At 41.4% G+C, this 25,988-nt stretch overlaps 1 protein-coding gene across 17 annotated transcripts in view; it reads left to right on the top strand.

The window, feature by feature from the left end:
* NRCAM (neuronal cell adhesion molecule) overlaps positions 1-25,988 on the top strand; it is a 410,223-nt gene that overhangs the window by 313,377 nt on the left and 70,858 nt on the right. For 11 of the 17 annotated variants that reach the window (XM_066344097.1, XM_066344098.1, XM_066344096.1 and 8 more), the window contains 2 exons: positions 22,975-23,157; positions 25,921-25,950. In XM_066344097.1, coding sequence (XP_066200194.1) covers positions 23,067-23,157; positions 25,921-25,950 — 121 coding nt within the window. In that variant the 5' untranslated portion in view covers positions 22,975-23,066. Of the gene's footprint in view, positions 1-18,676; positions 18,697-22,974; positions 23,158-25,920; positions 25,951-25,988 lie in introns of those variants that run through there. The other 6 variants (XM_066344110.1, XM_066344109.1, XM_066344111.1 and 3 more) reach the window with 3 other exon arrangements.

A 25,988-nucleotide genomic window follows, 5' to 3' on the forward strand; every position in this document is an offset into this window, starting at 1 on the left:
CTGTCCATGGTGCTTCTGAAAGAGAGGCTAACTCCCTGTGCCCAGCTAGTGCTCTAAAACTCATCTGCTATCCTGGTAAAGTCCAGACAGTAGCACAGCTCTTAGGTTCGCTCACTCCCTGGCACTGACTGGCCGTTTCTGCCCATTCCTTCCTTCACTTCACGTGTCCATCAGCCCCGCCTGGGCACTTGCCAGAAACACGCCATCCCCTTGGTGTCCTGTGGCTTTACTTTTTGTCTTCTGTGCCTGGAGGACTCTTGTTAGTCTTCCCAGGCAGAGTGAGACCCCACTCCTGCAGTCAGGGCTCAGGAATTCTCCAATCCTCAGCAGACTCACTGGCATCTCCCCACTCCTGCTCCCATCGGCTCAGGAGCATTTAACACATTGTTTTGATACTTAGTTCCTATAGAGCTCACTTCCCTCTCCAAAGCCAGATTTAAGCACTTCAAGGACATGAACTATATCAAATTCACTTTTTAATCCCCCCCCCCGAGTATCTGGGTACTCAGTGTATATAGGTATGCAATGAATATTTTAAATAAAATGTTTGAAACCAGTTCTGCAAAGAAATCTAAGTGCACTTAGACACAGCTCTAATGCTGCAGTTTTAAGGCTTCAGAAGAAAAATGAGTGTGCTCTCCTTAAGCTCTGTCATTTTTGAAGGGCCCGGCCACCCTCGCAGGCCTTTGCACCACTGGTGTGAGCTTTCTCCACAGTCTGGTAGCCTGCCCTCCAGTAGAATTTTCAGCATCCAGAATAGAGATTTTTATCACTTGTTTCCCCTTTTTTACCAAAATATATTCAGAGATGTTTCTCCTCATTTAAACCCTCGCTCACAATTTAAACCAAAAGTACATCTTTCAAACATGCATTCTGCTTCTTGCTTGTCTCTGACAGCTTTGCACTGTTTGCAGTCAGTACATAAGAACTAGGTTCTTGAACTCATTAAATATGTGAGAACAAACTGAGATTGTAAATATCATGGTGTGTTTTTTTGTTTTTATGGTTTTAAAACTTTTTATTGAATTTATTGGGATGACTTTGGTTGATAAGATTTTACAGGTTTCAGGTGCACAGTTCTGCACTACATCATCTGTGCACTGTACTGTGTGTTCACCACCTCAGATCAAGACTCCTCCATCCCCATCTAACCCTGTCCACCCTCCTCGACCTTGCTTTCACTGAGTTGCTATTGAATGTTTACAGATTGTTCTAGAATGGTACTTAACCTTCCAAAAACAAATACAAATTTCTTCTCTGCAAGGCTTGTGAAAGGAGTTGGAGACCAACAATTAATATTTTCTTCTCTAGCAATGGCTTAGAACATTCTTATTTTAAATTCTTGAAGGAAACAAAAACCTGAACTTTAAAAGCCTTCCTTAGTCAGACTAACTGGTCAGACTTAGGATGCTACCCTTGGCCTAGCGAGCATGGCAGGTGGGCCCCAGTGTTTTGTGGCTTAGTCCTGAGCCTGCTGACCTGGCAGGGACAGGCCCTTGCCCGTGTCCTCCTGATCACCACTCAGCAGCTCCCACATCACGTCCAATACCCTGGGAAAGCCCTGTGTGGTCACTCTCTCAGCCCTGGGGGTGTCTCAGGGTTTGTCTCCCTTGTCCCTTGGTCCCCGGCTCTGTACCTGCTATTCTCCCTTGGGATCCTGTTTGCTGCCTCTCACTAGATGGTGTTCTTTATCCTGCCCTTTCACTTCTAGACTCTGCTGGCTGCCCTGCCAGGCTGCTGAATGGCCTCTCCACAAGAGGTCTTCTCTCATTTTGCCCAGGTTGGCCCCACTGGACAGAGATCCATCAGGTGGTGCCCAGACCCAGAAACCACCGCTCAGCCTCGGCCCCAAGCCCCAAGGCCAGTGCTCTCTGAGAAGGCACTGGACACAGACTGGCCCTGCCTGCTCACATTCTGTTGCCCTTTGTTGTCCATTTCTGCCTTGCTTACTTCCATCAGGTCCAGTAGCCAGCACTGTCCCAGAATCTGATGCCAAACACTATTTCTAGTTTCTGGTCTTAGTGTTTTCCCTCTGCTGTGGCATCTCAATGCTGGACTGTCTATCAGTGGCTGCTTTTTGGCCCATTTACACATTACCAGATGCTGCTCTCATAATTCAAGAAGTAGGACTAGGAGAGACCTCTCAGGTATTCTGAGCAGGAACCCTTACAGAGATGCTCCTACATAAACATTTTCCTTGAAATCTTTGTGATTCCAGGCCCTGGCTGCTTGACTCAGTGGTAGTGTCAGCTTGGTGTGTGGAAGTCTTTGGTTTGATTCCCAGTCAGGGCACACAGGAGAAGCGCCCATCTGCTTCTCCACCCCTTCCCCTCTCACTTCTCTCTTTCTTTCTCTTTCTCTCCTGTAGCCAAGGCTCTATTGGAGTGAGTTGGCTCTGGGCACTGAGCTTGGCTCCATAGCCTCCACCTCAGGCACTAAGAAGAACTCAGTTGCTGAGCAATAGAGCAATGACCCTGATGGGCAGAGCACTATCCCCTAGTGGGCTTGCTCGGTGGATCCTGGTCAGGGAGCATGCAGGAGTCTGTCTCTCTGCCTCCTCTCCTCTCACTGAATAAAAAAGGATTTAAAAAAGGAAGAAAAATCTTTGTGATTCTTTTCATATTCTTAAAGTTTTTTCCATAGGTTTTTTTTTTTTTTTTTGCCCAGTTTCTTTGTGAATTACAATTTCTGAATCCCCCAAAAGTTGATGAGAATGATAATGAGGATGATGGTGTCACTTGAAAATTCCTTTCATCTTTAACATTTCTTTCATTGCTTTCTCTTCATCCTCTTATATCACTTTTCCTTCTACATCCCAACTATCTTTCCAGAAAGGCACAGTTTGTCTTTAAAAAATAAATGCTCAGTTGACCCACAAAAATTTTTCCATGAAAACCCAACTGAAGAAACACAAGGAGGTAGTAATTCTGGATTTAATGTTCTTATCAACCAACTTTGATTAAAAAAACAAACAAACTCTGAGGGGCTTTTCTTTCTTGATTCTTCCAGGAAGGTGGACACTTCCTGATGGTATTCCTAAACTGCTCTTTGAGTTGTCATTTCTTTCACACCAAAGCAATGGAATATATTCTTTCTATGGAGTCCATTTATGAAGTAGAGAAATAAAGTAGTATTCTCATAGAAGAAGTGTTCCCTGAGAAGTTATTGTCTGTTAGCACACACAGCAAATATTCTAAAGCTTTGACTGTCAGCTTGAGTAAATCTCCCATTGCAGAGAATGTGGCTCTTAACATTCACACTTTTGTATACATAGCATTTGTAGAGAACATGGACTCCTGAGGAACTAATATTTAACTTCCTGGAAACTAAATTATATTCTTAATGCTCAGGAGGAGGATATCCTTTGGAATAAATCTGATAAATTATTTCGGAAGCAAATGATGACTTACTGATTTGTTTTTTGGATTTTCACATGGCCTGTTTAAAGAGAATGAAATGCACCTGGAGTTAAATAGTATTGCATGCGTTACTCCCCTATTTTGCTGGTAAATCTTTTGTAGTACAAAATGAGTATCAGCAAGTGACTCAGATTTGTTCTTTGCATAAAATAGCCTCTAGCTGGAATGAAGGATCTGCAGCAGTTTAACTTATGATAATACACCCTCCCCAGCACTGACAAGTGGAAAACCCAGCTCCTCCTGTCATGTCTGTCTCCATTGCTCATTGTCCTGGTCCTGGTATGGTTATGCAGAACCTTCGCAAAATACATTTTGACAAGTTACTGTGGAGATTATAGTGATGTGTGACATGGAAGGAGTGTTGCATTGAAAAAATCTGGGTCTTCTCTCCGCTCACCCTGCACCTAGGCCCATGTTTGAGGGAAGCCCAAATTACAGGACAGAGTCGTTTGGAACTGAAGCTGGGAGAAGGCAGCTGCAGCCGGGAGGAGGCGGCTGCAGCCTGGAGGAGGCAGCTGCTGCCAGCCAGCCAGCACCACACAGCCCTTGCTCACCACCATTGCCCTGCCGCTCACCCCCAACTGGTCACTGAGATGAAACATGAGACAACCTCCCTATAGAATGTTACTTCTGAGACGCTTCCCAGAAAAGGCACCTTCAGATTTATTGTCACTCTGTGACAGAGAGAGAAGTGCTCACTAAACACCTCACAGGCAACTGACATTTCCTAGAGTCTCTTGTGGCTGGAGAGTGACCACACTGGTCAGTGGGTTGTGAGCAAATGAGGTGTGCGTCACCTCTGGGTGGGGGCTCAGAGAGCAGGAGTGCATCCCCTCTGGGTGAGGGCAGCAGAGAGCAGGTGTGTAACCCTCTGGGTGGGGGAAGCAGAGAGCAGGTGTGCATCCCCTCTGGATGGGGGCAGCAGAGAGCAGATGTGCATCCCCTCTGGTTGGGGCAGCAGAGAGCAGGTGTGCATCCTGTCTAGGTGGAAGCAGCAGAGTGCAGGAGTGCATTTCCTCTGGGTGGAAGCAGCAAGGAGCAGGTGTGCATCCCCTCTGGGTGGGGACAGCAGAGAACAGGTGTGCATCCCCTCTGGGTGGAAGCAGCAGAGTGCAGGAGTGCATTTCCTCTGGGTGGAAGCAGCAGAGAGCAGGTGTGCATCCCATCTGGATGGGGGCAGCAGAGAGCTGGTGTGCATCCCCTCTGGGTGGGGACTTAGCAGGTATGCATCCCTTTGGGTGGGGGCAGCAGAGAGCAGGTGTGCATCCCCTCTGGGTGGGGACTTAGCAGGTGTGCATCCCTTTGGGTGGGGGCAGCAGAGAGCAAGTGTGCTTTTTCTCTCCGTGGAGGTGGCAGAGAGCAGGACAGCATCAGAGCCCTGGGAGCCATGTGTTGGGAAAGCACCATCACACAATGGGGAGGCAGCCTCTGACAGCCTGAGGCAGAGCCCACGGCCACCTACTCTGGACTTCAGCCTAAATCAGGTCTGAACTGTTCTGAGCAAGCTCTGAGACCCTGGGATAATTTCTCAGTACAGTGTAACTCATTCACACACATTCTCTCTTCTCCCTGTAAGTGGAGGAGCTATGTTGAGATGTTGAACCATGCCATACCTCTCCATTCTGAATGGATTGCAACAGTTTGTAAACCCAGGCTTTTTATATTTGAAATGAGAAAACTTTTTGTTAATAACCAGCCTACTATTAAATGGCTGCCATTTTGCCATGTGTTGTTTACTTGATAAAGGTATAGCCCTTTTAAAATACTATTTCTGTATTTCATATGACCTTTTTGCTGAAGGTTTTAGAAAACTGTTTCTGACCCTTACATCTTTTCAGTGATATTTGTAGAAATCTGTTTATAGAGAAATCGAGTCAGAGCTTGTTTCAGTAATTCAACAAATGATTCTTAATATGTTACTATCAAGATCCATAGTCAGAAATAAATGTGCATTTCTCAGACATCAACTTTATAGTAGTTCCCTACTTTTTTTTTCATTTTTAAAGATTAGAACTTTTTTTGTTTTATAATTGGAAGAGGACCAACTGTGAAGCGGGCCTTGTGATGGAAGAATAAATTTGTCTCTAGCTTAATTTTTGCTTTTCTGCATTAAAAATAAATTGCTATAATGCCTGAGGCTCTCCGTTAGGCATAACCCACAATTATTTTAGTGTAAACAAATGTGTTAGACATCAGTGGTAACTAGCTCCTATTTATTCTGAGTTTAAATTTTGTGTGAGAAATGTGACTTGTCTGTTCCTTTTGGCTGCACCAACATAAATATAGGAAAGTATATCTAGAAAAAAAAAAACAAAGTAATGCATCATCTTAGAGGGAGAATCTTTAGCTCCATACTATTTGTTTAGAATTCCTGTGGTTCCAATCATGCTCTTGTAAAGAGATCTGTGTATTTGAATCATTAAGGATTCTCTTAAATGTGCACATTAGGGTCTTTCTGATGACACAAAACAACCAATCCTCATTTATCTTATTTCAGATAACTGAGCATGTAACAAATCACCCCCCAAATTTTTGGCTTAAAACAATAATTTATTATTTACCATAATTCTGAGGGTTTATTGGCCCTTAGATGCTAACATCTTGTTCTTTTATTCTCAGATGTTTCTTCTGTTGCATGTGGATTAACAAGTCGCTTAGCTGCCTTCAGCTGGGAGCTCAGCTGGGACCAGAAAGACCAAGATGGTCATTCTGCTTGCGTTGTTCTTGCTAAAATTCCATTGGCCAATGTATGTCACAGGCCAAGCCCAGAGTCCTTGTGAAAGGGGCTATGCAAGCATGCGGATGCTGGGAGGAGTGCTTCCTGGGGCCCACTGGGGTAACAATCCCCTACCGTGTTAATGAAGGCTTGCTTTAGAATTCACAGATAAAAGAAAGACAGGAAGATGGTTCAACCACACTCACTATTCTGGCCAAGTTCATAGAGAATGGGAACATCGCTCGGAATACCAAGAGTCTTAGAGGCCTGGTTATCATAGTGCAGCAGGAGCAGATACTTGTTGTCACCTGTCAGGTGTTTCCCCAGTGCTGCAGTCACTCAGTGACTCTACCTCTGTTTCTGCTGATCCTTTCGCTGCCCACTGGCTTCATTCTGCTCTTGATATGCATACCCCCTGCTTACACATGGTTTCTCATGCTGTCTTGCCTCTGTGTGATCTTTAACCTTTCTTCCTGCCCTAAAATGTTGACTCTTTCTGCCTCACATTCACCCTCCCCATGAGAAAGGAATTTCTTGCCACTTCATGGGCCATTCTTCAGCCTTCTAACAGCCAAGTCATAGAGGCGCCACAGGGCTGTTGCCTTTGTTCGCACACCCCCGTCCCTTATAATTTTTCTAATCTTGGTCAGGATGGTGGGCTCAGAGCAGAAAGTCAGCCTGGGAACTTGGCCAGCCTTCAGGGTACAATAGGCTTTTCTCCATTCTGTTTAGCTAATTGTGATTGCATTTTGAGGTAGGAATTGAAAGGCTTCCTTTAAGAAGCACAGTTCCTGTCTTTCTTATTCCACTCTTCCTTCCTTTCCAATTAGCTCTCTCACTTCTGAAGCTGAGGGTGACAACTGTCATCAGATATCTGGCTGGACACATGCAGAACAGGTGCCACCCATAATCAGTCACGATTAGTCATAAATTTATGGACTTTCGTTAAGCATGCTTTATCCTTTGTCTTAGATTTCTCAACTGTATCACTGTCTACTTTTACCAGGGGTGGGATTCAGTCTGTTCTCACCGGTTCAGGAAAACTGATACCTGATTTTCTGTTGAGTTCAGCGAACCAGTTGTTAAAATGGCACTTGTAATCAGGGTTCTCTCTAAGGTGGGCACCTGGGCAGTGCCCAATGTGGAAATCACAAATTTACATTCCTTACTCTTTCTTAACATTCATCTGCACAACAGTGTATTCTAAGTGCCTGTAGTAATGTTCATCTGTCCATAGGTGAAAAAAATTGCAAGTGAGGACACCAATCAAGAAGCTATCTGGAAATATCTTAAATAACAGTTTTATTGTTTTTGTCACATATTATTTAATATTTTTCATTAATATTTTAAAACAGAACATAATCTAGTTTTGAGTCCCTCTTTTATTGTTCTTACTTAAGTATTAAATGCATGAAATAATAAACCACCTTTTGGTATATCTTTTTTTATACTTAAAACAGTCAATAGTGCAGAGAACCAGTGTTAAATTATTTGAATCTAACCACTGACTATTACTACCCTGTTTCCCTGAAAATAAGACAGTGTCTTATATTAATATTTGCTCCTAAAGACACACTAGGTCTTATTTTCAGGAGGGGCTTTATATTTCTAAGTTTGAAAAAACTTGCAATAGGTCTTATTTTCGGGGAAATAGAGTATATCCTTTCTTGTACCTTCTGTGCTTAATAAAGGAGGTGCGAAAAAGCCAATATCCAACTAGGTTCCATTGAAAGACATTGGTGTGGTATTGTTGATTGTCTAACACCAATGTCAGAAAGGCTTTTAAATTTTTTCCTGAGAGTAATGGTGCAGTAGGAAGCGATACTGATAAATCTCCCCCAAAACTCAACAAGATCTTCAACCAGAAACAGAAAAACCTATCCTTGGAGCCTCCAGATGTTTCGCAATACACCCGAAGGTATGGTCGAGTGAAAAATTGGCTAAATATATAATCAAATCCCGAAGGAAATAGGGAGTAAGAAATGCTCTGCCTTCCTCACTAACCTAAACAGGGCGGCTTTCACTGGGAACTGAGAATATAGAAACTAAGGCAGGCAAAGGGGGTGAATAGATCCAGGCCGCGGCACAAACGACCAAACCAGGCTGTGGCACAGAGATCCAAGCCGAGGAAAAACTGTTCCTGTGTCAACCTGAGCAATACAAGCTAACACTTGCGCCAAACCAAAAGAAAGAAAGACAAGCAGGGCAGCCATTTTCCCCGATCTCCGGGTCGGCGCACGCAGATAGTGGGTGAGAGATTCCTTCCAAAGTCCTGGGAGTGGGAGCCCGTGTTATCCCATAGAGAGGCAGAGTCAGAGGCCTTTGTGTGGACCGGGCTGCCCCAGAACTCTGAGGAAGCCGCGCACGGGGAGGGAGCGAGAGCCAATTCCAATACTGGAACTTTTCCGTGCGGGAGGGGAATTCACTCGAGGGTGAGGCGGCCAGTTGATAGCCTGGTCTGCGCGCACTGAGAGTAAGTGAGAGATTCCTCTGAGTGCCTCAGGAGTGGGCACCCGTGTTACCCCACAGAGGGGCAGAGTCAGAGGCCTTTCTGTGGGCCAAAGGCAGAATCTCCGGGCCGCCCCAGTGCCCTGGGAAAGCCGCGCACGGGGACAGAGCGAGAGCCAATTCCAACGCCGGAACTTTTCTGTGCGGGTGGGGATTTCACTCAGAAGGTGAGGTGGCCGGCCTGATATCCTGGTCTGCGCACGCAGATAGTGAGCGAGAGATTCCTCCAAGTGCCTCGGCAGTGCGCGCCCGTGTTATCCCACAGAGTGGCAGAGCCAGAGGTCTTTGAGTGGGCAGAAGCCCCGCCTAAATATGCTAGCAGCTCTGACTGACTGAGCCTCACCCAGAGCCCTGTGCTGAGTGGGAATACAGTTGGGAGTTGCCAGGTCTTTGAGCCTCTTACTATCCAGGCAGAGGCAGCAGCAACCCCATAGCTGGATTATCAGGCTACTAATTGAGGAAGGAAAGACTAGGAGAGAGGCTCCAGGAACACGGACTCTCTCACTGGCGGAGCCTATAAATGCTAATGAGCCTCGACTGCCAATGACACTGAAGCACAATACATGACATCGCCATAGAGACTTATCAACTGCAAACCTCTACCTGAGTGTGCCAAAGGGGCAGAACCCGGGGTACAGAGTCACCGACCAGGAAGAGGGAGAGAAAAGAAAAAGCAAGAAGATAACCTCTCAAAATCAAGAATAATCTGCAGACTTTATAACCTATCCCATTTTATTATATTTATTCATTTGTTTCTCTTATCTTCATTCTTGATTTTTTTTTTTCATTTCTTCCTCCTCCAATTTGGTTGTTTAACTCTCTGCCGGTCTTACTCTCTCCTCTCCTTGAACTACACTACCCATAAGTGTTACATCTCCCATTATCTTTTCTTTCCTCTTCCTTTCTCTCTATGAGGGTTGCACTCCAAAACCCTTAACTCTCTCTCTCTCTCTCCTCTTTTTTCTTTATTCTTCTTTTAGTGCTTCCCTCTTTTTTTTCTCTCTCTCTCTCTCTTTCTTCTCTCCCTCTATATTAGTTTCCTCCTTTCTCCTTTACGTCTCCTCTCATTCAAACCTCAATAACGAACAATATCTTATCTGGGACTCAAAACTTATATTTGTGGCATTTTGGGGGGTTTTAACTTCACCTTTTTAACACACTAGCAGTGCTCCCATCCCTGGCTCTCCATTTTATCTAGTTCTTGTTCCACTAAATACAATAGTAATTTTTTAATTTGTCCCCCCATTTTCTTGTTTCCCTCTTATTCCTCTCATCATAACTCTTAGTCAACCAACACCTAAAAGCAAATCATTTTATTCTTGACCCAAATTTTTTTCTTATTTGCTTTTTGTGGGTCCATACACCCTTTTATTTTTATTTTTATTTATTTTTTTTGCCCCTTTATTACTTCTCCCCAATTCAAGCCCTCCATTACAGGCATTGTTTGTTCTATTTAGTACAATATAATTCACAATTCACCACAAGATTTTCTCAAGAAAGAGGGGAGAAGAGAGGAGAGGATAAAAGGAGGGGGGGAATAATTTTCTTTCTTTTTTTTTAATTTTTATTATATTTTTTTTATTTCATTATTAATTCTTTTTAAAAAAAACAACTCTTCGATTTTTTTATTTTTTTAACTTTTTATTCTTTATTAAATCTCATTAATACTTTCAACAAAACCACCCCCAGATGCCATTAAGGAAGAGAAAATCGAATATCATAGATACAAAAGAAAGAGAGGTAACACAGATAGATGAGGAAAAATCTATGGAGAAAAAATTTAATATATTGGAAACCTTGGAGCTAAATGACAGAGAATTCAAGATAGAAATCCTAAAAATACTCAGAGATATACAAGAAAACACAGAAAGGCAATTTAGGGAGCTCAGAAAACAACTCGACGAACACAAAGAATATATTTCCAAGGAAATTGAAACTATAAAAACAAATCAAACAGAGATGAAAAACTCAATTCACGAGCTGAAAAACGAGGTAACAAGATTAGCTAATAGAACAGGTCAGATAGAAGAGAGGATTAGTGAAATAGAAGACAAGCAACTTGAGGCACAACAAAGAGAAGAAGAAAGAGACTCAAAAATTAAAAAAAAATGAGATAACCCTACAAGAATTATCAGACTCCATCAAAAAGAATAACATAAGAATAATAGGTATATCAGAGGGAGAAGAGAGAGAAAATGGAATGGAACATACTCAAACAAATAATAGATGAGAACTTCCCAAGCCTGTGGAAAGAACTAAAGCCTCAAATTCAAGAAGCAAACAGAACTCCGAGTTTTATTAACCCCAACAAACCTACACCAAGGCATATCATAATGAAATCGGCACAAACCAACGGCAAAGAAAAAATTCTCAAGGCAGCCAGGGAAGAAGAATACAACATATAAAGGAAGGCCCATTAGATTATCATCAGATTTCTCAGCAGAAACTCTACAAGCCAGAAGAGAGTGGACCCCAATATTTAAAGTCCTGAAAGAGAGGAACTTTCAGCCACAAATACTATACCCATCAAAGCTATCCTTCAAATATGAAGGAGAAATAAAAACATTCACAGATACAGAAAAGATGTGGGAATTTATCATCAGAAAACCCCCACTCCAGGAATTACAAAAGGGGGTTCTCCAATCAGATACAAAGAACAAAAAAAAACAAAAAAAAAAGCCACAAGTAAAAGCTCCAAGAAGAACACAATAAAACCAAATTTAAACTGTGACAACAACAAAAAGAAAGAGGGGGTGGGACGATGGAGATTAACAGTAGAAAAGGACGATGGAGTGCAAAAGTACTCACAAAATAGTGCTCTACAATGAACAGGGTAGGAACCCTTTTCATTACTTAAAGGTGACCACCATTGAAAAAACCACCACAGAAGCACATAAGATAAAAAAGATAGCAACAGAGGAAAGATGTATGGAATACAACCAAATAAAAACAAAAGATAGAAAAATGAAAGAGAAGGATCAAACAAGACACAAAACTAACAGAAAGAAATCTATAAAATGGCAATAGGGAACTCAAAAGTGTCAATAATTACACTAAATGTAAACAGATTAAACTCACCAATAAAAAGGCATAGAGTAGCAGAATGGATTAAAAAAGAAAATCCAACTGTATGCTGCCTACAGGAAACTCATCTAAGTAACAAGGATAAAAACAAATTCAAAGTGAAAGGCTGGAAAACAATACTCCAAGCAAATAACATCCAAAAAAAAAGCAGGCGTAGCAATACTCATATCTGATAATGCTGACTACAATACAGCAAAAGTACTCAGAGACAAAAATGGCCATTTCATAATGGCTAAGGGGACACTGAATCAAGAAGACATAACAATTCTTAATATATATGCACCAAACCAAGGAGCACCAAAATATATAAGACAGCTACTTATTGACCTTAAAAAAAAACTGACAAAAATACAATCATACTTGGAGACCGCAATACACCGCTGATGGCTCTAGATCGGTCATCCAAACAGAGAATCAACAAAGACATAGTGGCCTTAAACAAAACACTAGAGCACCTGGATATGATAGACATCTACAGGACATTTCATCCCAAAGTGACTGAGTATACATTTTTCTCCAGTGTACATGGATCATTCTCAAAAATTGACGATATGTTGGGCCACAAAAACAACATCAGCAAATTCAGAAAAATCGAAGTTGTACCAAGCATATTTTCTGATCATAAAGCCTTGAAACTAGAATTCAACTGCAAAAAAGAGGAAAAAAATCCCACAAAAATGTGGAAACCAAACAACATACTATTAAAAAATAAATGGGTCAAAGAAGAAGTAAGTGCAGAGATCAAAAGATATATACAGACAAATGAAAATGACAATACGACATATTAGAATCTATGGGATGCAGCAAAAGCAGTGATAAGAGAGAAGTTCATATCACTTCAGGCATATATGAACAAAGAAGAGAGAGCCCAAGTGAACCACTTAACTTCACACCTTAAGGCACTAGAAAAAGAAGAACAAAGACGACCCAAAACCAGCCGAAGAAAGGAGATAATAAAAATCAGAGCAGAAATAAATGAAATAGAGAACAGAAAAACTATAGAAAAAATTAATAGAACAAGGAGCTGGTTCTTTGAAAATATAAACAAAATTGACAAACCCTTGGCAAGACTTACCAAGGAAAAAAAAGAACTCATATACACAAAATCCAAAATGAAAGAGGAGAAATCACCACCGACACTGTAGATATACAAAGAATTATTGTAGAATACTATGAAAAACATTATGCCACTAAATTCAACAACCTAGAAGAAATGGATAAATTCCTAGAACAATACAACCTTCCTAAACTGAGTCATGAAGAAGCAGAAAGCCTAAACAGACCAATCAGCAGGGAGGAAATAGAAAAAACTATTAAAAACTTCCCAAAAATAAAAGTCCAGGCCCAGATGGTTATACTAATGAATTCTATCAAACATTCAAAGAGGACTTGGTTCCTATTCTACTCAAAGTCTTCCAAAAAATTGAAGAAGAAGCAATACTTCCAAACACATTTTATGAGGCCAACATAACCCTCATACCAAAACCTGGCAAGGATGGCACAAAGAAAGAAAACTACAGACCAATATCTCTAATGAATACAGATTCTAAAATACTAAACAAAATACTAGCAAATCGAATACAACAATGTATTAAAAAGTTAATAATCATGATCAAGTGGGATTCATCCCAGAATCTCAAGGATGGTTCAACATACGTAAAACGGTTAATGTAATACACCAAATCAACAAAACAAAGAACAAAAATCACATGATCTTATCAATAGACGCAGAAAAAGCATTCGATAAAATACAACACAATTTTATGTTTAAGACTCTCAACAAAATGGGTATAGAAGGAAAATATCTCAACATGATAAAGGCCATATATATGATAAACCATCAGCTAACATCATATTAAATGGCACTAAACTGAAGGCTTTCCCCCTTAAATCAGGAACAAGACAGGGTTGTCCACTCTCCACTGTTATTTAATGTGGTACTAGAGGTTCTAGCCAGAGCAATCAGACAAGACAAAGAAATAAAAGGCATTCATATCGGAAAAGAAGAAGTAAAGGTATCACTTTTTGCAGATGATATGATCCTATACATCGAAAACCCCAAAGAATCCACAAAAAGACTACTAGAAACAATAAGCCAATACAGTAAGGTCGCAGGATACAAAATTAACATACAGAAGTCAATAGCCTTTCTATATGCCAACAATGAAACATTTGAGAACAAACTCAAAAGAATAATCCCCTTCACGATTGCAACAACAAAAAAATAAAATACTTAGGAATAAACATAACAAAGAATGTAAAGGACTTATATAATGAAAACTATAAACCATTGTTAAGGGAAATCGAAAAAGATATAATGAGATGGAAGAATATACCTTGTTCTTGGTTAGGAAGAATAAATATAATCAAGATGGCTATATTACCCAAAGCAATATACAAATTTAATGCAATTCCCATCAAAATTCCAATGACATTTTTTAAAGAAATGGAGCAAAAAATCATCAGATTTATATGGAACTATAAAAAACCTCGAATAGCCAAAGCATTCCTAAAGAAAAAGAATGAAGCTGGGGGCATTACAATACCTGACTTCAAACTATATTATAGGGCCACGACAATCAAAACAGCATGGTATTGGCAGAAAAATAGACACTCAGATCAATGGAACAGAATAGAAAACCCAGAAATAAAACCACATATATATAGTCAAATAACTTTTGATAAAGGCGCCAAAAACACACAATGGAGAGAAGAAAGCCTCTTTAATAAATGGTGCTGGGAAAACTGGAAAGCCACATGCAAAAGAATGAAACTGGACTACAGTCTATCCCCCTGTACTAAAATTAATTCAAAATGGATCAAAGATCTAAACATAAGACCGGAAACAATTAAGTACATAGAAGAAGACATAGGTACTCAACTCATGGACCTGGGTTTTAAAGAGCATTTTATGAATTTGACTCCAATGGCAAGAGAAGTGAAGGCAAAAATTAATGAATGGGACTACATCAGACTAAGAAATTTTTGCTCAGCAAGAGAAACTGATAACAAAATAAACAGACAGCCAACTAAATGGGAAATGATATTTTCTAACAACAGCTCAGATAAGGGCCTAATATCCAAAATATACAAAGAACTCATAAAACTCAACAACAAACAAACAAACAATCCAATAAAAAAATGGGAAGAGGACATGAACAGACACTTCTCCCAGGAAGAAATACAAATGGCCAACAGATATATGAATAGATGCTCATCTTCATTAGTTATTAGAGAAATGCAAATCAAAACTGCAATGAGATACCACCTCACACCTGTTAGATTAGCTATTATTAACAAGACTGGTAATAGCAAATGTTGGAGAGGCTGTGGAGAAAAAGGAACCCTCATCCACTGTTGGTGGGAATGTAAAGTAGTACAACCATTATGGAAGAAAGTATGGTGGTTCCTCAAAAAACTGAAAATAGAATTACCTTATGACCCAGCAATCCCTCTACTGGGTATATACCCCCAAAACTCAGAAACATTGATACATAAAGACACATGCAGCCCCATGTTCATTGCAGCATTGTTCACAGTGGCCAGGACATGGAAACAACCAAAAAGCCCTTCACTTGAAGACTGGATAAAGAAGATGTGGCACATATACACTATGGAATACTACTCAGCCATAAGAAATGATGACATCGGATCATGTACAGCAAAATGGTGGGATCTTGATAACATTATACGAAGTGAAATAAGTAAATCAGAAAAAAACAGGAACTGCATTATTCCATACGTAGGTGGGACATAAAAGTGAAACTAAGAGACATTGATAGGAGTGTTGGGGGAGGGGGGAAAGGGAAAGGGAAGGGGGGAGGGGTTAGGGGCACAAAGAAAGCTAGATAGAAGGTGACAGAGGACAATCTGACTTTGGGTGATGGGTATGCAACATAAGTGAACGACAAGATAACCTGGACTTGTTATCTTTGAATATATGTATACTGATTTATTGATGTCGCCCCATTAAAAATAAAATTATTAAAAAAAAATTGTTATTACAATTAGGCTTTTCATAAAAAAAAAAAAATTTCCTAAATCCAAAAGTTGCTTAAAACATTGTTTTACATATTTATTCCTCTTTACGCATGAAAAAGGGAGAAACGGGGTTTCTGAGTTGCTTACCTTTAATTATACGGTCTGTTGTACCTTATGAATACTGTAAAATGTACATTTATTGCCTACTTTTAAAATTAACTTTTTAAAATGTGTCTTATCTACACTGTCCTGACTTGCGGTCCCTCTAGAAGGACAAGGCCAGCACATGGTGCAGGTACAGCTCACCCATTCTCATAGCTCCAGCGTGAAGAAGCTGCTGAAGCTGTGTTATCTGCAACACTGTGAAGAGTTTTTGATATTCAGAAACCATTCATGGTTGTTTTTTTGTTTTTTTTAACATTAGTACCTAAGAGTGTGACAATATGAGATAGCAATTTTTATTTTATTTTATTTTTTTTTTTTACCCAAAGTGAGAAGTGGGTTGGAGGCAGACAGATTCCCGTATGTGCCCAACCAGGATCCACCTGGCATGCCCACCAGGGGGCGATGCTCTGCCCATCTGGGGCGTTGCTCCAATGCAACCGGAGCCATTCTAGTGACTGAGGCAGAGGCCGTGGAGCCATCCTCAGCACTCGAGCCAACTTTTCTCCAGTGGAGCCTTGGCTGCGGGAAGGGAAGAGAGAGACAAAGAGAAAGAGAGAAGGGAGGGTAGAGAAGTAGATCGGTGCTTCTCCTATGTGCCCTGACCGGGAATCGAACCTAGGACTTCCACACACCAAGCCAATGCTCTACCGCTGAGGCCAACCGGCCAGAGCCAGAGATAGCTGATTTTTTAAAAAATTTATTCATTTTAGAGAGGGGAAAGAGAAAGAGAGAGAAGGGGGGAGGAGCAGAAAGTATCAACACCTATATGTGCCTTGACTGGGAAAACCAGAGTTTCAAACCAGCAACCTCAGCATTCCAGGATGAGGATTTATCCACTACACCACCACAGGTCTTAATTAAACTAATTTCACCTTTTACTTGAGAGAAAAATATTTTTTTCTTTCTAATGATGACTCCTTATGTAAACAACAGAAGAGCTGTTTATTGGGCTTTATATGAGTGCTTTGTCAATTTTAGGTTTTTAAAAAATATGTGATAAATAACACAGGGGAACATTTGGTTTATGATTTAATATGAATTTTAGACAGAAAGAAGTAAAAGAACCGTGAATTGCATTTCTTTTCTAATGATGATAAATTTATTGAAGAAGGAGGATTTTTTTCCCTTTCAGAGGTCCTGAGGTCATATGTGAAAAGTTACTTTGAATGGACTTAAATTAAATATTAAATGGCTTTAGTGTTTCTCATTACTCTGGGTCCTATGTGACTTCAAATATCAGAGTGATTTATATTCCAGAAATGAACCTAACATTTGTCTTATTCAAGCATGCTTTAAAATGTCTGTGGCACACTGTTTTCCCCAAATTACAAGCTGTATTTTACTAACATACTCACTAGCCTTGACAAAACATGACTTGCTGTTTCAAATTGAGGTTTTATTCATTTTCATGTAATTACTTAAACAACTTAGTTTTAGTTCCTGACTATAGGCAGATGCCCTAGGCAGGCAGGAGCCGTGATGTTTCCTGTGAGACACGCAGAGTGTGTTACTCTTATGAGGAGCAAGCTTAATTTTTTTGTAGCTGTGTTTGCCTTTCACTTTGACTGAGTTCTGGAGACCTAATGCTGTCCTTGGGCATTGGGTTTTTCACCGACGATGGCATATGCTGGAGCAGTGGGTGGTTTTCCACGGGCAGGAGTCAGAGGGTGGGCTGGACCATTGCTCTATCCTCCTCAAACAGAACCCATACTGGAGACGGGCTTGAGGCTCCGGGTGCCGTTCACTTAAAACTTCATGGAGGAGAGGCCACATCTTCAGTGTTCACAGTGCATGGCCTCTCTCCTTGTGAGGATTTACTCATGTTCCTTTAAGTAAGTGCTTTCTCAATTTTTCTTACTATTATCCTTTATACAACACTGTGATTTAAAATGCAGTATTTTATCCCATCTGTGCTCTGAAAATGTAAAGCGGGTTGAATGATTCTTTCATATGAAGGTGTCCAATGGCTTTCTCTATGTAGAGGATGAATAGTTAAGGCATCCAGGAAAAATAAATAATAAATGAAGAACTTGTAACAGAAATGGTGTGTAGTTGCTTACAATCTTACAAGCATTACAATTTACTTGTCTCTGAGAAAATGTTTTAGTTCTCCAGCACCTGTTCTGAGAGCGAGACACTTAAACCTAATGAGCTCGATTAGCTCGATGCATCAGTCAGGCAGGTTTGCCATTTGTTTTCAGTGTTTGGGTCTGTAGTTTGCCTTCAGTGTGTGGAATGTGACATCAACTTCTTTTAGTGCCATTTATGCTTGTTATTTTATTTTCCCTGAAGCTTATAATATATAAATTCAGAATTACCATTCTAACAGAAAATTATGAGAGACTTAAGTAAATTTGGCCATTTGCTTATGCTTTACACACACAGGAAGTCTGGTTTGTGTCTTAATTAGAAATGGTGGTATGAGCTTCTGTACTTGGCTCTCAATGCGCACGGGGCCTGAGTATTTACATCGTATATTATCGAATGCCAAATTTCCTAGATCTTAAATGAAACTCCATAATATGTGTCGTTAACTAGCGTTACTAGTATTTCCAGGTCCTGAGTGGGAACGGTGCGAAATTAAGAAAATAGACTTAAATAATTAAAAAGAATGGGTTTGGGGGGGCTCTGCAAAGCTGATAGCTGACACAGAGAGCCCCGCAAGCCGCATCTTCCTTTATTTATAGGGCTACATGGGTCATTAGCTAATGAATGAGTTCTTTGATTATGTTTCCAAGGCAACCCAAGAATTTTACCAAGTGCCTTGCCTGACCTGTGGTGGTGCAGTGGATAAAGCCTCAACCTGGAATGCTGAGTTTGCCGGTTCGAAACCCTGGGCTTGCCTGGTCAAGGCACATATGGGAGTTGATGCTTCCTGCCCCTCCCCCTCTTCTCTCTCTCTTTCTATTCTCTCTCTCTAAAAATGAATAAATCCGCCCTGGCCGGTTGGCTCAGTGGTAGAGTGTCGGCCTGGCATGTAGAAGTCCCGGGTTCGATTCCCAGCCAGGGCACACAGGAGAAGTGCCCATCTGCTTCTCCACCCCTCCCCCTCTCCTTCCTCTCTGTCTCTCTCTTCCCCTCCCGCAGCTGAGGCTCCATTGGAGCAAAGATGGCCCCGGGCGCTGGGGATGGCTCCTTGGCCTCTGCCCCAGGCACTAGAGTGGCTCTGATCGCGGCAGAGCGACGCCCCGGAGGGGCAGAGCATTGCCCCCTGGTGGGCAGAGCGTGGCCCCCTGGTGGGCAGAGCATCACTCCCTGGTGGGCGTGCCAGGTGGATCCCAGACAGGCGCATGCGGGAGTCTGTCTGACTGTCTCTCCCGGTTTCTAGCTTCAGAAAAATACAAAAAAAAAAAAATACTAAAAATGAATAAATCTAAAAAAATTTTTTTAAATAAGAAAAGAATTTTACCAAGTGCAGAAAACCCCCACCATACATTAACATCTTAACTTTACACAAAGAAGAAACTTGCCTCCAGTCTTTCTGGGGAACATGGGGGGCAGGACAAGTATGAGCATCACAGCTAACATGGAGGTGTGGGGAAGGGCTTAGCCTTTTGTAACTTAATCAGGCAAGAGAGATGGGGGGTTGGGCAGACTGTTAGCTTATAGTCAGTTCCCCACACCTCTGTCCCCAAAAATCTAAAGACCAAAAACCCTGTTAGCTTTTCGGTCCCCAACAAATATGAATGTTTCATTCACAAAATATTTATAATATATAACATCTATATTTAGCATTGTAAATTCTTTCTTTGTATTTGTTTAGGAAGAAGTATCCAACTATAATTGTAATTATGTTCAAATCAGAAATCAATTGCTAGCAAAATATTTTATCAACATTGTTTCATTTTCTTTTTATACAGTTAAGCTCTATTCCACACTCAGACACATAATATGACAACTGGCCCTAGCCACATAGCTCAATTGGTTAGAGCATGGTCCTGATAGGCCAAGTTGTCATCCCTATATGCCAAGTTACTGGGTTTGATTCATGGTATGGTCAGGGCGCATACCAGTATCAACCAATGAATGCATAAATAAGTAGAACAAAAAAATGTTTTTTTCTCTCTCTCCCCCGTCTCATTTCCTCTCTGTCTAAAACCAATCAATCAATACATAAATGAAAAAATTGTGGCCACTAATTTGATCATATTGACAAGAGGCTGGTTTTCAAACCAAATAGATACAAATACAGAATTAGGTAGACTACGCTCAGCCTGCCTATATGAATAAAACCTCATCTTCACCTGACCAGGCGATGGCGCAGTGGATAGAGCGTCGGACTGGGATGCCGAGGACCCAGGTTCGAGACCCCGAGGTCGTCAGCTTGAGCGCGGGCTCATCTGGTTTGAGCAAAAAGCTCACCAGCTTGGACCCAAGGTCACTGGCTCGAGCAAGGGGTTACTCGGTCTGCTGAAGGCCTGTTGTCAAGGCACATATGAGAAAGCAATCAATGAACAACTAAGGTGTCGCAACGAAAAACTGATGATTGATGCTTCTCATCTCTCTTCGTTCCTGTCTGTCTGTCCCTGTCTATTCCTCTCTCTGACTCTCTCTCTGTCCCTGTAAAAAAAAACACAACAAAAAACAACAAAAAAAAACCCACCTCATCTTCAAAGATCTTAAGTCTCCATTTATTTTCATCTTTCCTCCCTTCATTTTTTTTTTTTAAATACTAATTTACTTCTACCTTGTGCGCTGTGATAGCTCTGGGGACAGAATGTGAAATAGGAAAGGTGCAGTCCCTATCTTTAAGAGGCTTTCAATTTTGTGCAAAAGGTACACATTTTAAAAATTCACAATTACACAAACAATAACAATCACACAAGTCATTTAGTAATTAAGCTGTTGGAACTATCCTCACTTTTAGTAATAGCATCCCTCCTGCCTTCTCGAGAGAGCCACTGGTTACCCCACCTGTCTTCCTCAATGACAAGTCATGATTAAAGGTGTCACTTCAGGTAGGCAGCTCGTGTAGGGCAGAGGCCTGTACCTGTGTTGTGCTTGGGCTCTCCTGTGCACAGGGAACACTGAGGATGCAAGGCACACCAGAGTATGTGATGGGAGAGGCATGCACAGATGGGAGAGGTGCAGTCTTTGCCTGAGGAGGAAGGGGGAGAGCACACATACTTATCTCTGTATTTATTTAATATATGTGATAATTGTAAAGGAATTCAGGAATTCTTAGAGAGTAAAATGGCTTCTAGTGTTACTGATCAGCTAATGTTTCCATTTTAACTGATCTATAAATGAATAAATTGGACCTTTTTTAAGTGAGAAGAGAGGCAATAGACAGACTCCCACTTGCACCACAATTGGGATCCACCTGGCAACCCCTATTTGGGGCTGATACTCTAATCTGCCAAGCTATTTTTAATGCCTGAGGCTGACACTGGGACCAACCAAGCTATCCACAGCGCCCGGGGCTGGCGCTCGAACCAACCAAGCCACTGATTGTGGGAAAGGAAGAGGGGGATGTTGGGCAGATAAAATGTATTATGCTCACTTTGTTAAAGAGGCCGTTGCCCAGGTGATATTAATATGTGTTGAGAATTGTTGTAGCCTGAGGCTTGGTTTTGGGATTAAGCCTGTCCCACCCTTTTTGGTGTGAGGTGGTACAATCCTATCATTCCTCAGAGAAGTGACTGTATTAGAGAGACTTCCCTATTATGTATATTGGATTAAGGGTTTGGATTTCTACACTATAAAATGGGGGCAGAACGGGACTTGCCTCTTGGTTCCTGAGATTATCATTAGAAGAGAGAGCAGAGGAGAGCAGAGAAAGGCCACGTGGAGGAGGCCAGGAGAAGCAGCCAAGATGGTAGAGTGCTGAGTGAGATGCCAGTTTTTGCAGAGTTTGTATTTGGGATGAGGAAGGAGATGGGGAACAGAGGTGAATAAGTCTGGTGAGCTAGAAACCTTTGATTCTAGGAAACTCGGATAAGTCAGTGGCTCTGTGAACACTGAATGTGACTGGGTTTTGGAGCCCAGTGTGTATTTTTACTTGCCCGCCGGGTGCAAGCTAGAATTAAAGGCTATGGCCCATCAGTTTTTGGCTCCGCTGTTTCTTTACCGACTGTCCAAATCCAATGCGAACCTGCATGGGCCGGGCTGCTGTGATAGTGGCCCCGGCCCTGCCTGCTGGCTTTACAGGGGAGAAGGGGGTACAGGAGGGGGAGAGAAGCAGATAGTCGCTTCTCCTGTGTGCCCTGAGGATCAAATCTGCAACGTCCATATGCCAGCTGATGCTCTATCCACTGAGCAACTCAGCCAGGGCATAAATTGGACTTTGATAAGGAAATAATGTGGAATGGGCATTCCAGAGAGAAAGAACAGAATAAACAAAGGAGAATTCAAGGCATTGATCCAAGAAAGAAAAACAGAAACAGACCATCAAACAGAAAAAAATAGTTATGTGGAAATATGAGGAGATAATGTTGGTTGGATAAAATGAGGTAAAATTATGTTATTTTGTTTGCTTGTTTGTTTGTTTTTACCTGTTGAAGAATATACTGAACTCTATTTGGTAGATCTCATATGGCTACTCCCAGTATTTAACCAAAGAAGGCCCTTTAGGGAGAATTACTTAGCAGTGTTCAGGAGGGTGACTTGAGTGAAGAAGGGCGGAACTCGGAGCCCAGGCATATCTGTTCCCACAGTCTAGGTAAGAAACGCGGAAGGTCTGACCTGTTCATTGTTGAGCTGTAAAATCAGTGTTTAGGGTTTGAAGCAAATCTTCAACAATGCCCTGGAGTTTCCCAGAGATAATCTCTAGAATGGAGAAGTCATTAAGCCTCCCCTCTAAAGCCACAATTTCTAATCGATTGATAAACCAAGTTTGTGTGCTCTATGAGGAGTCACAGGACAGTCTGATATAATCTCAGATATTTAAAATGGAAAAACCATAATGATAGCAATGGGGACAGGTTTTGCTTAGCACCACTACAGACACTTCCGACCTGATTTCAGCTGGCTTATGAATAAATGATTATTCTAGTCCCGAGATTTAAATATTTAAAATTCATTCACTTTTAGAGTTAATGTATAATCCAGGACTGACCTTCATTTTCAATACACTGTGATTCTTGTTTTATCCTTTTTCAGTTTCCTGCATGAAAATTATTTAGACGTTGCACACAAATCTTTTGTGAAAGAAGAAAAGGAAATTCATTTGTGGCTCTCAGCAGAGTAAAGTAATGCCAGAAAAGAAGTGCTGGTCTGCAGGCAGAGTGCCCCTGATTCTCTGCCTGTGCCAGGCGATTGGGGCCCTGGAAGTACCTCTGGATCGTAAGTACTGTTGGGAAGCTGCTAGGCCGGGAGTTCGGACCTCCCGAGCATTTGCCATCACTCTGAACTGCATGTGTAATACTGAAAGCTTATCAGAATTAATTTGGCTTTTATTTCCAGCACCTGGTGTTTATAAAGACGCACACCATAGAAATGGCCATTGAGCCAGTCAGCCACACTGTCCCCTCCCTATCATCATCTTTCTCCTCAGGTGCCTTTTGTATACCTACAGGAGGAGGTGGCCTGAGAAGGAGTGGCTGGTGGGCTCCCTGACCCTCCCAGCAGGAACTCTTTATAGAATCCGTCCAGTGAGAAAACTGTATGAATTACTTTAAAATGATCGTAGAGAACTCCCGACTCACCCCTCTCCACTTCTCCACCCTCTCCGGTGCTGACAGTGCTGTGGAAGACTGGGGGACAGTCTCTCAGACAACCCCACACCACTCCTCTGTCCCCAAACTACCCATAATACATTTCTCTTGATTCAGCCAAGGCAAAATTCACCTTTGATTTTTCAGTCTTAAATATTAATTTAGGTCTAGGAAATGCATCTTATCTAAAGCCTAGTGAAAAGTATTCTTTGTTTAAAAATGTAATCAAATATCAAGATGTAAATTTTGAAGACAAAACAAGTAATCTGCAGAAACACCGTTTAAACGAGAACAAGTAGCAGCTGCTATGTTAGCCTCCCCTTTCCCTAATACTACAGTATCTCCCGGTCGGGGTGGCCTGTTGATGGAAAAAGTAAAGATGATGCTTGTTTTCAGCTTGTTGGGCTTGACAGCTTATACTTTACCTGAATAGTGCATGAGCACGGGGCAGCACCATGTGTGTGTAGTCTATGTAAGGCTGCAGGTTCTTGCCCTCAGGGCAGCAGATTGTAGATTGTGGATTGCCTGCACCCATTAAGAGGGGCCATCTTTTGCTGTTGTTTGCCACAAAAGGGGTACCACCCACCTTGCCTCTTTGCATATCAGTCTGGGAGAGAGAGAAGGAAGCAGTTTTTCCTGCCTGTTGCTCGTCAGCCCACCATTGTGAGACTAATAAATGGAATGGCCCACCATTTTCCAGCTCCACAGTTCCTTTACCATCTACCCCAATTCAGAGTGAGCCTGCATGGCCACGGCCACCAGCCTTACACAGCTGGTCACGTGTCCTGCAGTGGAAAGCAGAACTTCAAATATGGACAATTACTATGCTTCAGAATTGATTTATTCTTTATCCCTAATCTGCATGACCTCTTTAAATCCATTAGCTTCCTGAATAGAACATCTGTTTGGCAAGCTTTCCAAGGTGCAAAGAAGATAGAACTTTCCTGGGGCTATTCAATTGTTGGGATGTCGTTTTATGCCAAAGAGGTTGCAACTGCAGATGAGGAGACATTAAGAAGAGATGTGGTTTGCCCCACACTTCGTTAAACTCCTGTGCTGTGCCACTATAGTCTAAAGCAGTGGTCCTCAACCTTTTTTGGGCCACAGACCGGTTTAATGTCAGAAAATATTTTCATGGACCGGCCTTTAGGGTGGGACGGATAAATGTATCATGTGACCGAGACAAGCCTCAAGAGTGAGTCTTAAATGGATGTAACAGAGGGAATCTGTTCATTTTTTAAAACTTAAGACATCGTTCAAACTTAAATATAAATAAAACAGAAATAATGTAAGTTATTTATTCTTTCTCTGCAGACCAGTACCAAATGGCCCACAGACCGGTACCAGTCTGTGGCCCGGGGGTTGGAGACCACTAGTCTAAAGTACAATAAAATGCAGTACTTTATTTTCAAAAAATATTTTTTCAATGACCTTAGTTTAGCTTTCAAAAATATATACATATATGATTGCTTATGCTTGCTGGAGCTGGAATGCTTAAGTAAGCATTTGCCCTAACAGATATATAGGAGAGAGAGAAAAGCACTGGAGAAAAATGCTTTTGTTCTCTTTTGTGTTAAATATATTCCCCTTTAATCTTACTGCTCAATCTAACAGAAATAGTCACCTGCAGCTAACTCAATTATCGCTGCTAATGGAGAAGAGGCATACCAGGATGAAAAGAAAGTCATAGTCAGCCCAGACTCTCTGCATTTACCTTTGCAAGTACTAGTGATATGCAACCCTGAAGAATCATTTGAATTACATGCTAATGTAATTTCTTCCCTGCCCCTAATCCTTACCTCCCTTCTCCAAGAACTGCTCCTAGGTGTGGCTACTCTGAGTGATCGAGGAGTTCTGAAAGCAGAAATATGCTAGAAGTCTAAATCATTTATTACTGACTTGGTAATTAACCATAGAAGTATAAAACCTAAAATCAGTGTTGGATTTGGCTTGGATGAAGCACTCTCATTGCAGCCATGTCCCGTTGTTAAGTATTATTACCATGTGCATAGTGATGTCTAGGATAATAGGATCAGACATTACATAGTAGGTGACAACTCGGCTTAATTGTAGATTTCAGTTGTTTTTCAAATTGAACATAATTACTTGTCCAGTGCAACCTGGATGGAATGGAATCAGCCACTCTTATTCCTGGAAGAATGGCTTTTTGCCTGCAGCATTGCCTTTGTTCTTCCCTGTGTTATAACTGCTGTGGGAATAAACAAAACCAGGAATGGAGTTTCTTTCTCCTACAACTTCACAACTTCAAGCTTTGCTATCCTAGTTTTTTAGGTCAAGTCAAATAGACTAGATGCCCCTTTCGGGGTTCTAACGTTCTTATTACTAACATCCGGTTTTCTTTAATCCTCTGCCCACTCACCTGCTGATATAGATGGGGAAAAAGCAAAACTTCTTGAAGATTGTAAGTGTCTTTCTGTAATTACTAGACAGTGTGAAAAT

Source organism: Saccopteryx leptura, chromosome 6, assembly GCF_036850995.1.
Source record: "Saccopteryx leptura isolate mSacLep1 chromosome 6, mSacLep1_pri_phased_curated, whole genome shotgun sequence".
In the NCBI taxonomy this organism is placed as follows: Eukaryota; Metazoa; Chordata; class Mammalia; order Chiroptera; family Emballonuridae; genus Saccopteryx; species Saccopteryx leptura.